Here is an 18,374-nt window from a genome sequence, read left to right as displayed (position 1 = left end):
AGCCTTGCCCAGAGGCTGCGGCAGGAGCTCTGTGATACTTTGGCAAAGGCCGCTCCACCAGCTGACCACATCTCTCCAGGTACAAAGGCTTTCCCTTCTTATTTCTGATCTGGACGGCACAGAACTCAAAGTTTTATCTGCCTAATTCCTCCCTCTCACTGTCCTTTTTATTTTCCAGAACTTGGGGTGGGGTAGGTTGTGGGGGGTTGGTAAGGTGCCTTGATTGCTTGGGCACACTTAATATTGCAGATTGAATCTTAAAATTTTGCTAAACTCTCTGTACTCCATGTTCCTCTTTAATCATTAACCAAACACTTATCAACTCTTTTTTGTAAACGCATATGCTGGTTCTGTATGCTAATGTAGTATAAGTCCGTTTTTGAAGGCAGGATTATTTGTTTCTAGAATGATACTGTTATTCCTAGATTGACTTACCCATATTGCCTGGGTGGGGAGCAGAGGAGGGGAGAGGGGCAGTGGATCTCCCAAGACGTTTATTTTACTCCCAATATGTTGGTATAATGCAGTGGTTAAGAGCATGAATTTAGGGAAAAGAAATACCTGGACTAAAATCCTAGTTCTCCTCTTTCTGATTTTGTCGTCTTTGACAGCTACTTTACTTCTCCGATCCTAAGTTTTCTTCATAGGGTGATGGTACCTGCCTCAGAGAGCTATTGAGAGAACTGAAGTTATGCATGGAAAGTGCTTGGCACAGTGCCTAGCCCATCAGGGGGGCCCCTAAGCATGACCTATTATTAACTGTCCTTACCTGTGGTGATATACCTGTCATTAACTTTGTGTTTCCATTGGTGATGATGGGAATAAGCTGGTAAAAATTCTTTATAAATTAATTACTGAACTCTGTAGTAAAGTATTGAGCTTAGTGCAAGGAAAGAGAAGATTGCTTGTAGGTTCCATTAAAAACACACAAGTGTTTATGATTTTAGTATTTGCATATAGGGTAGGAGAATTGGAACAGATGCTAAAACTTTTGCCTCATTTGATGTAGCACTTGTGTGATTGACATGCTAGTGGTGGGACTATAGCATTTGTATGGCCAAATAAATATTATATGCCTTACTTTTGTTTAGCCCTTCAAGGTTTAAAAAGAGGTTTATATATATAGTAATGATGATTACCATCTGCTTGGTGCTATATAGTTGTCAAAGCGTGTTTACATTGGTCATGTAACTGACCCATCATCTCAACTTTGTTAGATTCATAGGGAAATTAGCATTATTATTTCCATTTTTTCCAATGAGGAAACTGAGGCCAAAGGTTACACAAGTGGATGGCAGAGCTAGGACTTGATCCCTGGTCTTGTGGAGCCGACTCATTCCACTAGAGCAGGTGCGTTAGATTGCGTTCTCCTGAAGCAGAGCCTGAGGCAAGGATTTGGGTAGACATATATATATATTAAGGCAGAGTTCTCAGGGAAGAAGTCAGTAAGGACGTGGGGGATATAGTACAGAGAAATAGAGGAAAGTAAGAGAGGGTGTGATCTGAGAGAAAATTTCCACAGAGTGTTGCTTTAGCCTGAGGCTGCTGGGGCACTCAGCAATGTAAGTTACACTTTAGAGTTGTCTTGACCCAAAGTAAGGAGCTAGGCTTTTGTATACTGCAGACAAAGCAGCTCCAGTAGCCAGAAGTCAGTCCTCCAAAGACCAGTGTAAGAAAAGGTAACAAAGAATCAAAGGGGGCCTAGGCAGAGCTCTGATATTGTCTGTTACAGTAGATTATCTTATTGTATCCTTATAACAATCCTGTGATAGCATGAGGGATGGTACAAAGATTTCACTGTTGCAGAGAAGAAAATTGAGTCTCAAAGAAGTAAGTGGTCAATAGTCACAGGGGTAATACGTAAGTGATAGAGCTGCAGTGAGAGATATTATGACATATGGGATATACTCTAGCTTTCTGACCTATTGGTGCCAGCGCATTCTAGAGATGAGGTTTCTTTGTGAAAAGATAACAGGCTGGTCACTTACTTCCACTGGGAAGAGAACAGTCCTTTTCTCAGCATGTTATTCCATTTATAGCAGTGTTTTTCTTAGTGAGATTCAAAGGATTGCCCAGGTGAATTTCAGGTTTGGAGGTATCAGTAGAACAGGACTGAAGCCTCAAGATGATGGAGTACAGGCAAGGCAAGGCAAGGGGGGTGACACTTCTCTAAGCACACTGTCACTTGAGGGCAATGTCTGAGGACCATTGAGTACAGGCTACCTGGGATTGTTGACCCCTTATGTTCACATTCACGTTTGGCTCCTTTGGTTCTAAGCATTTTGAGTGAAGACCCACGGATCTCATCCCTTCCCTCCCCTCTTATAGCTTGCAGAGAAGCAGTCCTGGCAGACATTGTGTTCCTAGTGGACAGCTCGACCAGCATTGGACCCCGGAACTTCCAGAAAGTGAAAAACTTCCTTTACTCTGTTGTCTTGGGGCTTAACATCAGCAGTGACCAGGTCCGAGTGGGACTTGTCCAGTATAATGACAACATCTACCCGGCCTTTCAGCTGAACCAGTACCCTCTGAAGAGCATGGTCCTGGAGCAGATCCAGAATCTGCCCTACCGCACAGGAGGCACAAGCACGGGGAGTGCCCTGGAGTTCATCAGGACCAACTACTTGACTGGGGCAGCTGGCAGCCGGGCCCAGGACCGGGTTCCTCAGATAGTTATCCTGGTGACAGATGGCGAGTCAAGTGATGAAGTCCAGGAGACCGCTGACAGGTTGAAAGAAGATGGAGTTGTTGTGTATGTGGTAGGGATTAATGTCCAGGATGTCCAGGAGTTGCAAAAAATAGCCAGTGAGCCATTTGAGAAGTTTCTCTTCAACACTGAAAACTTCAACATCCTGCAGGAACTCTCAGGAAGCATCCTTCACACCCTGTGCTCAGCAGTAGAGGGTAAGGTTAAAGGTAAGAGGCTGTGATAAAACCCAATGTTCCAACCAAGTCAAGTTTCCTACATCTCTTCTCTTAATATTTTCCTTTACATTGACTCTCTTATTTTACTTACATTTATTTTGAAAGCTCACTACTACAAATGAAAAAAACAGTATACTTTGACATTAGAAGGTAACTGTCAGTCCTGGGTTTGGCTACCTCGGTGATGTTCTTTGTCCTTCCCCTGCTCTATTCTATGTTGCAAGGTGATTCTCCCTATAGCCGTGTTATTCAGGCTCCTATCTCAGATGGTTTTAGCCAGTGGGAGTCACTGAGAAGATGGGGAAAAGGGAGAAATCAGGGTATTTCTTCCTCACCTCTGGGCAGTCTCTGGCAGTAGCTTTGCTTCCTTGGTGGCCCCACACTCTGCTAGGTATGCCCAGCATGGATCTAACAACTTCTGCTGGCCCCTTTCCCCTGGGCTCCAGTTATACCACCTCTTCCTTTTGTCCCTCCAGCCTGGACAATAATTCCTTATTTTTGTTAACCTTTAATTGTCTCTTTTGTTTAGCTTTTTGCCTTTTTCAGTATCAGTGTAACCAATTCCCCACATTAAATTCTCCTGTTTAAATACTCGGAGTAGTTTCTGTTTTCCTGGTTGGATTGACTGATTTACAAACCATACAATTGAACATAGTAAATGAGAAAGTTAAAAAATTCTAGCTAGATACCCCATTCTGCAGAAGCATCTGAACGTGAGGCCTGAGCCTTTTTGGTTTAAAAGGGAGATTAGCAAATAATTATTTTTACTTGCTGTCGAGTTGGCTCTGACTCATGGCAACCTTATGTATAACAGAATAAAACACTGCCCAGTCCTGTGCTATCTTCATGATCATTGGTGTGTTCGAGGCTATTGTTGAGGCTATTGTGCCAATCCATTTCACTGAAGGCATCCCTCGTTTTTGCTGACCCTCTGCTTTACCAAATATGATGTCCTTTTCTAGCTTTTGGTCTTTCCTGATGCCGTGTCCAAAGCAAGCAAGCCAGCCAATAGTTAGAGAGATGTTAAAGACATTCTAAAACAAAACCTAGAAATTTGTTCTGGATTTCATTTGAATGGTGAAAAGAGAATAGAAAAGGTAACAAGTTTCTGACCATGTGAATCAGTGTTATTGAACACCGTGTTGTGGGCCATGTGAAATCATCTCCTGTACCACCAATGACGCATACTTTGGGGAACATTGACTTGCACTAAGGTTGTTTCTGGTGTCTTTAATAACATAATTCTGAGAATTAAGGATGTACATAAGCAGTGTGACTTTGCATGCATTCTACTCAGGACTTGACTTGATAATAGTTTTTCCTGGCTGTCTGCCCATGTTCTGGTAACCATCAGTTGAGTTCCTCAGACATTTATTGTACACTTACTGTTCACTAGGACTTGAGCGAAGCCCTGGGGATAAAAGCACAAACAAGATAACTCTGGAGCTGGAGAGATTAAGAGGTGATAGGAATTTTTCAGTGTATAACATGGAATATGCTGTGAACCAGAGAGGTACTAAGTGCTAAGAAATCCCAGATACTTCTGGGTGCCCTAGTTTGTTTGTTTTTTTTTTTTTCCCATCCACTAGTTCAATAAGAGCAGCACATGGTGATTTTGATAAACAGGCTAAGGCTTGAATGTTGCTGCTCCGTTTTGCCAGCTATAAAAATCCCTCCTTTGTGGTATATAAGGAGCCCTGGTGACACAGTGGTTAAGAGCTCGGCTGCTAACCAAACCTTGGCAGTTTGAATCCACCAGCCCCTCCTTGGAAACCCTATGGGGCATTTCTACCCTGTCCTGTAGGGTCGCTATGAGTCAGAATTGACTCGACAGCAACGGGTTTGGTTTTTGGTTTCGGTGGTATGTAATTATGTGCTGAAAGTCTTCCCTGACTAACCTTAGCTTGTGTTTTAGATTCTGGTGAATAAAGTTTTTTCTTTTCTCACAACATGATTGAAAGTTAGATGAAAGCCTGGTACCTGTATGTCAGACGCCTAGTTATAAACCAGGTACTTCAGTCTTGAGCTCATCAATGTGGAACGAGAAGCCTTTTATGTTTCAGAGTAGCTCAAATTAAGCCACTCCATGAGAACTCTTACATCACTGACTTATAATGAATGATAGTAATTACATGGTTCTTGAAAATTGCTTTTTTGGACAATAGGTCAACTCAACTGGATTCCATTGATGAAGTAAGCAATATTCTGACATTGTAAATTGAGCATATAGCATTGGATTGGTACCTTATTCCATTATATAGTCAGTGTCTTTATTTTATTCTTTAATGTATCTGCTCAGTACTCAGTACTTGAATTCCATAAACACTGATGCGCGAGATGCCATCTAAGATGGAGCAGGGTATTCAAGGTGAATACACTGTAGTTCCTGTCCAGGAAGGCACACACCATTTAACTACAGTATGAGCCAGAATAAACTGGGTATAGTGTGAGGGCAGAAGGAGCTGTCTGTCATCATTGCAGAATCTGGGGAAACTTCCTAGAGGAAGTGACATTTGAACCGGAGATTGAAGGATGGATGGAGTTCTCATGGGTAGAAAATGAGGGAAAGAATATCCCACAGTGTGGTCTAGAGGAAACAGCATGGGTTTTGGAGTCCAGCAGACCTGGGTTTTAATTACAGCTTTTCCGCTTTCTAGCTATTTATCTTGGAAAAACAACTTCCCTTCTTTAGGCCTCATTTTTCTCATCTGCCCATTGAAGATAATAATACTTCCCTAGTAGGGTAATTTATGAGGATTAAATTAGATAAAATATATAAGAAGCTCTAAGACAAAGTAACTAATCAGTAAAAATGTTAACTTCCTTTTCCTCTTCTCTTGGTTGAAGATTCTTTAGTCTAATAAAGCAGTCAAAAAAGCAGTAGGATATAGAGAGGGACAGAGCCTTGTAATCGAGACCCACATGGAGGAGATAGAATGACAGTATGCACAAAGTTGCGTAAGTAAAGCACCTCTCCAGCCCACATTCCCATACAAAACACCTGTGTATTCATTTTTTGTTGTTGTTGTTTTGACAACTTCCACATTTATCCTTCAATGACATTGATTACGTTTTTCATGTTGTGCCACCATTATCACTTTGTATTCAGTTTTCATGAGAGTTTAATTTACTTTGTCCTCTGTGTCTTTCCCTCTTCCTTCTCCCTTCTATTTCAGAATTCAACAAGGCTTATGCAGACGTGGTCTTTCTTGCTGACACCTCTCAGGACACATCATGGGACAGTTTTCAGCGGATGAGGCATTTCATCTCCAGAGTGGTTAGCATGCTGGAGGTTGGCAAGGACAAGTACCAGATTGGGCTGGCTCAGTATGGCGATCAAGGTCACACTGAATTTTTGCTCAATACCTACCAGACGCAGAATGAGATGATTGTTCACATCCAGGAGCAGTTTAGGCCCCGGGGTGGCCCCAGGAGGACAGGCAAGGCTCTGCGGTACCTTCGTCAGACCTTCTTCCGGGAGGCAGCAGGAAGCCGGTTTCTCCAGGGCGTTCCCCAGTATGCAGTGGTCATTACCTCGGGCAAGTCTGAGGATGAGGTCTGGGAGGCCACGCAGGCGCTGGGGAAGAAAGGCGTGAAAGTCATTTCTGTGGGCATGCAGAACTTCGACAGGAAAGAACTGGAGGGGATGGGAACCCCATCCCTTGTATTTGAGATGCAAGGAGAAGATGGAGTCAGACAGATGCTGCAGGATGTGCGTGTGGTGATCCAAGAGGCTGGGCAGCCAGGGCTCAGGACTCAGGTCAACGAGGAGGCTGCAGTAGGTAAGGTTTGGTCCCTAGGATATGTAAACCTCTGAGGGATCTTAGCATAAAAAGAGGATCAGAGAAGGGGGCATTCTGGATTCCTAAGTGCTGGGGCACTGGCACCAGTGGATGGGTAAGAGGAGGAGGCATGGGGCTGCCTTAGGCACACCTTGAATTAGTTAATTATGGATCCAATGATAATGAATAACAAACTATCCCAAAATTCAGTGCCTGAAGAGAACCATTTATTCTCACCAATCTGCTGAGGATCAGCCGATCTTGGCTAGGCTCAAATGAATGCTTTGGATGATCTTGGCTGGGCTTATTTACACCTTTGGGGTTTTGCTGGGGGTTGGCTGATCTAGGTTTGGCTATGATAATCGTGGATCATCAGGCTAGCTGGGACATGTTCTTTCCATGGTAATGGCAGAGGTGCAAAAGAGGGAGCCCCATTGCACGAGTACTTTTCAGACCTCTGCTGCATTGTGTCTGCTAACATCCCATTTTCCACAGCAAGTCATATGGCCAACATCAGTGAAGTATAAAGTATATTCCTCCCATGGAACTGAAAGGTAGGGAGCGAATTTCTGAAAAATAATCCATGCTACCATATACCTCTTCCAGGTGAAGGAGAAACAGTTGGGATTCTCCCCAGGGACTGAAAAAAGTCCCTGTTTTGGCATCCAAGATGCTCACTGCGGATGCTATTGGCACTTTGGGTGGGGCAATTCATGGTGTAGGACTTTTCTTTGTATTGTAGGAGGCTTAGCATCCCTGGTCCCTGCCAGTGGCATTCCCTAGTCATCGTGGCAATCCAACCTCCCTCCCATATTTTCCAAATGTCCCCTGGGGTACAACTGTTGGTCAAGAACCACTGAACCTTACTTCACACTAAATCCCTTTATACATTCTACACTCCAGCTAAGTTGAACTACTTACCATTTGCTGTATATATGTCAGCTCTCCCACCTCTGTCTCTACCTTCAACACATTACATCATCATGGAATGCCCATAGTCAAACCTCTATCCTTCAGTTCTTAAGTTACTTTCTTGGGGAAGCCTCCCTTGATACCCCTTGATCCGTCTTCTTTTCTCTGAATTGCCCCAGCTCTGCCCAGACCTCTCAATATCCAGAGCTTCAGGAGAGGGGCCCTTGCAATTTTATGGGCAGACAAGACAAACATAGTTGAGACAAGAAGAAGAAAATCCAAACAGAAGTAATAAGGAACTAAGCAGCATCATATGGACACTACATTAAGGAGAAATAGAGCAAAAGGAGGTCACCCTGGAGAAGGTGGCCTGGGAGGAGTTATGCTTGTCCTTTAATAATGGGTGTGATTTTAACATACAGGGAGAAAGGAGGAAAGCATTCCTGGCAAGAGGAACAGCATGAGTAAGTGTGTGGGAGGAGGAATGAGCTGGATGAGTGTAAAGTAAAAAACTAAGCCCATTGGGGTGGGGTGGGAGAAGGTTTAAAACCAGTGAGGAATGAGACTGGATTAGCTAGGACAGATCCTGGTTATGGGGAAGTAACCAAGGGTTTTAGAGCAGAAAATATCTCATGACCAAAGCAGTATTTCAGGAAGCCTTCAGTGAACAGGATAGATTCCAGATGGGACTTCAGACTCAGAAGGATTTAAAGCCACATGGGGAGGATGCTTGGCTCCTCCCAATGGTGGCTCAGATAATGATGTAAGGGGATGAATCCTCGATACAACTTGAAACGAGAATTACAGTTGGTGCTGGCAAATGAAGGAAGAGGTCAAAGATGCTTGGAGTTTCTAGAGAAGGTGTCTCAGACTTGCCAAAATTGGGGGCAGCCCCCCTTTTTTTTAAACCTAGGGTTAATTTTTGGTTCTTCATAAAAAAAGAACAAAGGGAAAATTTCAGGACATCAAGAGACCTAGAGATAAGTTAAAAGGTCATTCTGCTTCCCCAGTATTCTCTTCTCTAAAGCTTCTTTACACACTGGTTTCAGCTCTCTGCATATGTGGTTTCAGTTCTCTGCTTGGGAGATTTTTTTTTTCCGCCACGTCAAAGCAGTTCTGGATCTTTTTGGTTTGTGGACCCAGTAGGTTCCCCACGTTGGGCACTGCCTCAAAGGGGGAGGCTGGTGTTCTGAATTCCCTTGGCAGGGAGTTTATTCAGTCATGACTCCATTACCCCACATGAGGCAGGTTAAAAGGAAGGTTGTTTTATAGCAAAATGAAATAGCCAGCTAGCCCAATTTTTGGACACCGATTTTTCATAGGAACTTGCAACATTTCATGTTCCCCCTGCTGATATGACATAAAATGTATCAGAGAAAGGTGCACAACTTTAGGAGTCACAATTTGTCATTTCTGTCTTCTCCTAAGAGAGGGAGAAAATTATTAAATCCACGGTGAATGTACTGCATTTTCAGGCCTATAAAAGAGAATTTGATCCAGGGTCTCCTGCAACTACGAAAATGGAGTCAAGACTCAGGTGCTTCTAATGAACTGAGATAAATTGAAAAGTAATCTCAAAATAATTTCGTGTGGATATTCAAATATTCACATATTTTACAAATGACGTGGATACTCTTTCAGGTGAAAAATTTTGAAGCTGGTATGAACTCTGCGATGTTCCTTGGCCATTATGCCAAATAAAGGCTTCCACTAAATTCTAAAATGTATGCATAGAAGTTAGTATATGTTATTATAATTTATAACACTAAATATATTATTATAATATACATAAACATATCACCACATGAGTTTTATACCTTAAACGAGAATTATCTTTATTACTCTGTTCTCATGCTAAAGTCCTTCTTTCTGTTTTTGTTTGTTTCTTTCTTTGTTTATAGCGTGTCCAAAGGCTGTTCCAGCTGATTTAGTATTCCTGGTTGAGGAATTTAGCAGGGCTGGTCAATCAAATTTCCGACAGGTTGTCAGTTTCCTAAAGACTGCTGTCAGATCACTAAGAATCCATCCTGATGCTGTGAGAATTGGCTTGGTCTTTTACAGTGGGGAACCACGAGTTGAGTTTTTGCTGGATACATTTCAGAATCCAGCCCAAATCTTGGAGCATTTGGATAAATTAACCTACCGAGGAAGAGGAGGAAGGCTCAAGACTGGAGCTGCTCTGGATTTCCTAAGGAACAGGGTTTTCATTCAGGAGAAGGGGAGCCGGTCCAACCAAGGGGTGCAACAGATAGCTGTGGTCATCACGGAAAGCATCTCCCAAGATAACGTGTCCAGACCAGCTTCTGTCCTCCGAAGGTCGGGAGTTACCGTGTTTGCAGTGGGCACCCAGCTTGCCTCAGAGAGCAACGACCTGGAGAAAATGGCCTCATACCCCCCTTGGAAACATGCGATCTCCCTGGAATCTTTCCTGCAACTCTCTACTGTGGCGGACAAGATTAAGAACCAGCTCTGCACTGAAATTGTGGGCAAAATGGATTCAGATTTAAGGGTGGGCTATGCCCCACAAGAAGGTAAGAAGGCCTTTTCCAAAGCTGATCTTTTTTTTTTTTTTAAAAGTATTTACTCTGCTTGCTCCATCCGCCTGCCTCTTCCACACCCTTCCAAAGAAAAAGTTTTTGATTTAATTAATTAAAAAAAGCCCAAAACTTATAAAATCTTTATTTTGTCTTGATTCCAAACAACACAGAAGAATATGAAGTAAGAGTTAACAGTAAGAGTTAACATTCCTCCCTCCTCCTTTCTTACCCTTCACTCCTAACAGTTTAATGGAGTTATGTGCGTATTTAGAGTAGAAGCCTTGTGGTACTGAGTGGGGATTGAGCAAATCTTAAGTCATTTAAGGAAAGAAATTATGAAAAAAAGGGATACAAACGTACTTGAAATTTAAAAATTTAAACTTAAAGCATATATTTATAAGCCATATAAACATTAGTTGGTCAATCTTTTGGTGTAATACCAAGGCTTCTTTGAGTATGAGTTGCTACTTGGAGTCCTGTGTATTTTCTTCATTAACCATACAATAGTGTATTGTCTATAATATCGAGTTTCAGTTTCTTTAAAGTGGGAAGAGAATTTAACCACTTCTGAAATAATCTGAGTACAGAAATCCTTATTGATTTTTATGTTCCTCAAAATTCAATCTTTTGTAGTACTGTCTACTGACCCAGCAAGTTTTTAAACAAGTGTTTCCTGTGTCTTTTCTAAGTCGTTAATCTAGTTTTCATAGATGCAATGAACCTCTTTTTTTTTGTACTCATGTCTTAGTGATTTGTGCAATATTTGATTAATTATGTAATTATAATAACAAAATTGACACACACAGGCTGGGGACAAACCCAGTTGGCTCTTGGTAAGTGAATTATTCCACCGAATGATGCAGAACTAACTGTGTGGTGTTCAAATGAGAAGTCTCTGAGGGGAAGTAGCGTATTGTGGGAGCAGCAGTCAGTGTTTCTGACAGAGGGAAGGAAGGGAGAATTTTGGCTTTTCTGGTGTGTCAGTTAAGTGAAGGTCAACTAGGAGAGCTCCCGGTATATGCAGTAAAACATCATCAACAACAAAAGCCATAAAAAAAGCACAGTGGTTAAGTAGACACACTTTGGAGTCAGCTTGTCTGAGTTTTAAATCCCACATGTGCTACATACTGGCTGTTACGAATATGTGTCTGTTGATTTGTCTGTCAATTTTTGTCTACCCAGATGAGTTTCTTAGTTGAATCTAGTATTTCTTAGATTCCGATTAGAATCATAGAGAGAAGATGATGACTTGAAATGTAGATGATTAACTTAAAAATTCAAGGCTGTGATTATATCCTGAGGGAAAAATCACTGAACTTTTTTTTTTTTTCCAGACACTAAACTATCTTGAAATCTCTTGATTACTTGTGCTGAGGTCCAGAGATTTGAAATACCTAAATAAATTTCAATTTTTCTCTTTGGCCTGTATTTTTAGTCCCTATCTCTGTTGTGGGAGCAAGGGGTAATATTTTTATGCCTGAATTTCATTTCCTTGTACACTCTTTGCCTATATTCTGTAGGGAAGAAGGAGAGAAATGAAGCCCAGCTAATTCACAAACAGTATAAAGAGTTAAGAGTTTGTTCCTTCTCCAGATTACATAGCTAGCTGTTAAGAAGGAACTGGGAATCAGGAAAATCATCCCAAGGTCTAGAGGCATTAGGGGTGGGACAGTTTAGAGGTGAACAGAAGCCATGACAATTTTATGTCTGGATAATCTGGATGGTCATAATGATCATACTCTCTACTGTTTATTGGTCATTTGCTATGTGCCAGGCACTCTGTTAAACACTTCATATACATAATAAATGTGGATGCCTGGAGGCATCCAGACTGTAAGAAATGTCTCTTTTTTTCCCCCCTAAATCCCTGTTTACCAAGAATGGTGGGCAGTGTTTAGGGCCCTCAGCCCCTCTGGACAGTGCAAAGGCCCTGGGATGCAGTGGAGACCCTTGGGTCACAGCTTCATTGACTGGCTACAGAGATGCCTCTCCTCTCAGAGCAGTCCTGTCCTCAGACCCTTCCCTCACAGCTGTCTTTCCTCAGACCTTCCCCCACAATGGCCCTGTTCTCAGATCCTCTCCTCACAGCTGTCTTTCCTTAGAACTTTTCTCACAGCTGTCTTTCCTTAGACCCTCCTCCCACAGTGGCCCTCTCATCAGGCCTTCCCCTCACAGTGGTCTTGTCTTCAGACCGTCCGCTGACAGCGGTCCTTTCCTCAGACACCAGGCCCCATCCACCTCCCAGGCCCCATCACCGGTGGGTGCTGGGTTCCAGCAACGTCCAGTTTCTGCCTTCTGTTTCTATATTTTTTTCTCTCCAATCTCCAAGGAATCAACAATACTTAACTTCGGGCAGTTCACGTCTTCCTGGACCCCTCCAAGCCATACCCTCTTCCAATGCCTGCCCCTCTCTGCCAGATAAAATACAGGACACTAGTCATATCTGAATTTCATTCAGACTAGCAATAAGCACATTTTTAGGTATAAGTATGTCACAAATATTGCATAGAATTAGGGCGTCCTGAATAAAGGCTTGAGCAGGGGAATCTAACTCCCACCTCACGTCACTTCCCTTTCAGCCAGGAAACATGAAAAGGATCTTAATTCTTCCTGGATCAAGAGAATCCAGAGATTAAGAACACAAGACTGGGCTGCCCTTACTGAAAGGGCTGAGGAGGAAACAATGTTCACTCTTTTTGAGGAATCTATTAGATGAAAAAGTAACACACCAGTTAATCCTAACCTTACATTTTTAATATTCAGTCCTGCTGTGTGTATGTGATCTTATTTAATCCTTTCAATAAGCTTACTGAGTAGGTTTTAAGGTCTTCGTTTGATGGACTAGGAAATTGAGATGCACAGAGGCCAAGTCACAGACTTCTGGTCTTGCAGCTAGCAAGTGGTAGAGACAGGATCTGAGCCATTTTGCCCTTTGGAGTCTAGACTTTATTACAAAGTGATTCATTTAAGTGAGGCCCATTTAAAACAGGAAGTTTTAAATTTCAGAAAGTACGCTCTTTTGCCCACCCATTTAAAAAGTGTGTTTTGGCTTGGGAGGTAGGAAATGATTTATACTGCAGCAATTCATAGCTCCAAATATGCTCTGATTTTTTACTTTCATCTTGTTTTCAATGTCTCCATCTGAGAAATGTTATGTAAATTTATTTCATCTCTAAGTGGGGTTTCCCCAGAAATAGACTCTGACACAAGAATTTGGATACAAATGATTTATTCGGGAGGTGACCCCAGACAGGAAAGGAAAGGAAAGGAAGCCAATACAGGGTGAATTACTGAGCAGGTTATTGCTGTAGGCAACTGGGGCTCAATTCTGCTGGGACCCTCAGGGAGACTGTAGAACTCACCTCAGAGCTGGCCCACCGAAAGAGCAAGGGAGCTGGGATATTTATCCACCAGCTCCTGGCAGCCATTGGTGGCTGCTCCCGGACTGACTCCCAGGCGTTCTGGCCTGGCCAGTGTGTGGGCTGATCATGCTGTTGGTCAATTAACGCTCAGGCATAATCACAGGGGCTTTCAGTAGAAAGCTGTTGGCTCTCAAAGAAACAACCAGTGCTAAGGAAGCATGGGTGGGGCATGGTATCACCAGCTTTGGCTACACCCCATCTCAGACTGTACTCTAATGCATTGGGTTGTTGCTTCTTCTTATTGCCTAGGTTGTGTGCATATTAAGAAGGCAGATATTTACTTCCTTATTGATGGTTCTGGCAGCATCACACCTGAAGATTTTCTTGAAATGAAAGTGTTCATGAATGCGGTGATAAAGATGTTCCAGGTTGGGCCTGACGGAATACAGTTTGGAGTCGTTCAGTACTCAGACAAAACTCAGAATCAGTTTATCCTCAGCCAGTATACCAGTGTGGCAGAGCTGAAGGTAGCCATTGATGGCATCCAGCAGATGGGAGGTGGCACCAACACAGGTCAGGCCTTGAATGACATGAAGCAGATCTTTGCAGACACTGCCCGCAGCAAGATACCTCAATATCTCATAGTCATCACTGATGGAAAATCTAACGACCCAGTGGCCGAAGCTGCAGAGGCCTTGAGAGAAGGCTATGTCACCATCTATGCAATTGGAGTAAGAGATGCTAACACTGATGAGCTTAGAAAAATAGCGAACGACAAGATTTTTTTTGTGTTTGGGTTTGATTCCTTGAAGGCCATTCAAACAGAAGTGGTATGGGATATCTGCTCCTCAGAGAGTAAGTTGTTTTTTTTTTTTTAAAAATTGTGGTAAATTTATGGGTAACAAAACATTCACCATTTCTACAATCTTAAAATGTGCCGTTGAGTGACATTAAATATGTTCATCATGTTCAAACATCACCATTAACCATTCCCAAATTTTTCCATCACCCTTACCAGAAGCTCAGGGTCCCTTAAGCATTGTCTTCTTTTCCTTTCCCTCTCCCTCTTGCCTGCCCCTAATAACCACTAATAAACTTTGAAGAATTTTATTCTTCAACAACTCTCCCTCTCTCCGTCTTAGTCTCTCTCCAAGTACATGTGTCTAATCTATCTGAATAGGCTTCATACTTGAAACGTGGATCCACTGGTCAACAAATGAGTATTGACACCAAAGAGTGACCATGACCTGGAATGAACCAAGCGGGTCAAATTTTATATCCTTATTATAACAGCTGTGTCTGATTTTGAGATGGGTCTGGGCTGGGTTGTAGAAAATTACTAACTCCCTTTTCCATCCCTTTAAAAATATTTTTCTGTTGTGTATATGCCACCTCAGCCTGTCCCTGGGATTTGTAATTAATTGGATTCAGACTCTGAATGAATGTTCTGTTCTGCTCTTTTTTTCCCCTAGTCTGTAAGGATAAGAAAGCTGACATTATCTTCCTGATAGATGGTTCAGAAAGCATCTCTTCAAAAGACTTTGAAAAGATGAAGGGATTCCTGGAGAAAATGGTGAACATATCTGATATTGGTCCTGATAAAGTTCAGATTGGCCTTTTACAGTTCAGCACAGAGCCCCGGGAAGAATTTATGCTCAGCCAATACTCTTCAAAGGTGGACATTCTCAGAGGCATCTCAGCTGTTCAGCAAATGAACGATGGCACCCACATGGGGAAAGCCCTGAATTTCACTCTGCCTTTTTTTGACAGCTCAAGAGGAGGGAGACCCAGTGTTCGTCAGTATTTGATTGTGATCACCGATGGGGTCACAAAGGATAGCGTAACAATACCAGCCAAGGCCCTCAGGGACAGAAACATAAATATTTTTGCCGTTGGGGTGGGGGAAGCCAAAAACTCTCAGCTTTTGGAGATTACTAATGACCAGGGCAAAGTGTACTATAGAGACAATTTTGAGTCCCTTGAGAACCTGGAGAAGACAATTCTTGATCAGATCTGCACTCCACAAGGTGAGTGACAGAGGACTTACTTTCTGCTTCATGTGCCTATTGTAGGGGTCCGGGACTCTGTTGGCTCTATTCATAGAATAAAGTCTGATTCTTCTATCTGGGCAAGGAAGGGAAGATCACTTTGTGGGGAGGACAACTGGACTGAACTGACCCTGCGATTCACCTCCTCCCAGGGATCCTTTTAATCATTCCTGTGGCTTTCACCACTCTGACCTCCAGAGAGGCCTGAGCCTTCTCAGAACTGTGTCTCTAGAAAGTCCTCGCAACTCTTCCCTTTACTCCTTGTAGCATAGATGAAGTCAGGTTGGAATGTGTAAACATAACTTTACTGAAGGTTTGTGCATATCAAAAGGGAAATAGAAGCAGAGAATAATATCAATTAGACCGTCCTATGGAATAGAACATACTGTCTCTTCTATGAGGCTCAGTGCAGGGACCTCCCTACTTTGTTGCCAGTCTGGTTCCCTATGGCCAAGGTCAAACTCAATCCTGTTTTGTCTCCTCTAGCTTTTATCCAAAGCAACAAGTCCCAGACACAGGTGTTCCTTCTCCTGACAGTCTGGGTTTGCTCTTCTGAGTTTACCTTTCTTTTCCCAAGACTTGCCTTTCCAGGGTGATTGGCCCAGAAAAGGTTTCATGCAAGACCCCACCTCCTACCCAGATTCTACTGTACAACCATGGTGTAATCAGAATAGATAATCTTTAGACAGGGACTGTTCCAAGGACTTCCTGCATATCAACACATTTAATCCTCACAATAATCCTCTGAAATAGGTACAGTCTTACAGATGAGAAAACTTAGGCACAGCTCAAGTATATGGAAGAGCTGAGATCTGAACACGAGGCAGTCTGGGTTCCCGAGTCTGTGTACTAAATACTGTACTATATACTGCCTCCTTGTATAGTATAGGGGAGCATAGCAGGGCCTCTCAAACTTTAACATGCATTTGAATGCAGATTCCAATTCAGCAGGTCAAGGTGAGATTCTGCATTTCTAAGAAGCTACCGCTCCCAGGTGATGCTGATCCTGCTGGTTCTCAGACCACACTGTGAGTAGGAGGGTAGTATAGTGTAATACAGTGACGCTTAGTGAAACAGTGAAGCATAGTGCAGTATAGTATGGTATGGTGTGATATGGCATAGTATAGAACAGCACAGAATGTCAGAGAATGGTATAATATGGTATAGCGTTATATAGTAAAATATAGTATATTATAACACGGTATAGTATAGAATCATATAGTAGAGAAAGTATATAATGGAACTCATAAGGCCCAGAATTCCTACAAGAAGTCTATGTATACAGGAGATCGTTTTGTTATTATGTCCTTAAAAATATATAAATTTAATTGGGTCTAGAGGTGTTTGTCAGCTTTATGCTAAAAAGAAGGGGAGCGAATGCTCCTCTCCTCTATGTTCTAGTTGTCTTTTGACAAGGCGCTACAACTTTCAGTCTTCTGCTGGAGGCAGAACGTGGGCTTTGGACATTGGCAAAGCACTTTCCCATCCTTTATGTGACCTGATTCCTCATAACAAATCTGAGAAATATGCAGTTTTTGTTATTTTTTTTTAAATCCCCTTATCAGTTAGTATGCTTTTGCCTACAAGTCACAGAAAACTCAGCTTAAGTAAGAAACTCATATCTTGTTTTATATAGACTGGAACTCTAATGGCAGGGCAAGCTTTGGGTGGGGCACAGTCAAGATTGCTGCTTGGTTTTCCCATTGTGGACATAGCACTGTTCCTATGCATTAGGTGATATACTTTATCTAATATTCACTTTAACCCTGTGTGAAGTGGATGCTAAAATTATGATACCCAATTTCCGGATGAGAAGAGTAAGGCAGAGAGAGGTTAGGAAACACAGGTGGAAGTGTTGGAAGCATAGTTTGAACTCCCCAGCGGTTCGGGGTCAAAGCCTGAGCGTGAACTATTACGCATATGGATCCTCTTTATGAGAAGCTGGGGCCCAGTTGGGACCAGGTTTTATTTTGGGGTCTGAGGCTTAATTTTGGAGAATGAGGAAGAGATGTTTAAAGTCAGATTTTCTAGAGTATTAAATATTTTTGCTTATGCTATCTAAAGAACATCACTACTTTGCAGTGACCTATGGGGATTTGTAAATAACTTGAAAAGAATGCATGCATACAATTATGTTTTAAATAAGCATGGATTATGGGATGTCTTACATTAAGCAGCTAGATTATTCAGGCAGCAAAAGCCTACTTTTGTTTGCTTGTTTATATGCAGCTAGGCTTTGTCCTTGGGAGGAGAATAGATAAGGGATTCCAGCTTCTCTTTTCAGTTCCTTTGGCACCATGTAGTCAATTAGGATTTATCTTTGTCTTCAGCTTTGTCTTTTAACTCTTTAGATACAATGAGCTAGACATTCTAAGAATGGCTGGAACCTAATTAATTGTAAAATTCTAGAATCATAAAGCTGAAAAAGACCTTAGACATTATCTGGCAAGGTTCAGCCCTTCCCATTAACAGGGAAAATAATGCTCCTTGCGACAATACAAAGTGTCGGTTACAGAAGAAAGCCAGCTGAAAATGTTCATGGGCAAAGTGTAAATTAGAACTATAGAAACAATATACCATACTGCAAAAAGGCAATTTCTCCTTTCTGAAATTATATCCACTATAGACATGGGACTCATATCTGCAAAAGTTCCTTTTGGTGAATTTGAATTAGAGTTTTAAAATACAAAACAAAAACAAGCTGTTTTATATGAAAGGAGGGGAGGAAGGCATACTCTGCTTGACAAGTTCAGAAACATACGTGGCCAGCTGGCCCGGAGTATGACATTTAAGGGATTGACAACTCCC

General features: G+C 42.2%; 1 protein-coding gene across 1 annotated transcript in view; it reads left to right on the top strand.

Moving 5' to 3' along the window:
* Nucleotides 1-3: 3 nt before the first annotated feature.
* LOC101359051 (collagen alpha-4(VI) chain-like) overlaps nucleotides 4-18,374 on the top strand; it is a gene marked incomplete at both ends in the record, with an annotated part of 117,232 nt that continues 98,861 nt past the window's right edge. Inside the window, 6 exons of the mRNA XM_023739566.1 lie at nucleotides 4-79; nucleotides 2,329-2,916; nucleotides 6,102-6,707; nucleotides 9,521-10,150; nucleotides 13,783-14,373; nucleotides 14,991-15,545. Coding sequence (XP_023595334.1) covers nucleotides 4-79; nucleotides 2,329-2,916; nucleotides 6,102-6,707; nucleotides 9,521-10,150; nucleotides 13,783-14,373; nucleotides 14,991-15,545 — 3,046 coding nt within the window. The remainder of the gene's footprint in view (nucleotides 80-2,328; nucleotides 2,917-6,101; nucleotides 6,708-9,520; nucleotides 10,151-13,782; nucleotides 14,374-14,990; nucleotides 15,546-18,374) is intronic.

The sequence above is a fragment of the Trichechus manatus genome, unplaced genomic scaffold (genome assembly GCF_000243295.1).
Source record: "Trichechus manatus latirostris isolate Lorelei unplaced genomic scaffold, TriManLat1.0 scaffold00136, whole genome shotgun sequence".
In the NCBI taxonomy this organism is placed as follows: domain Eukaryota; kingdom Metazoa; phylum Chordata; class Mammalia; order Sirenia; family Trichechidae; genus Trichechus; species Trichechus manatus.
The sequence above is the reverse complement of the archived record's forward strand: the minus strand, read 5'-3'. Positions and strand labels throughout refer to the sequence as shown.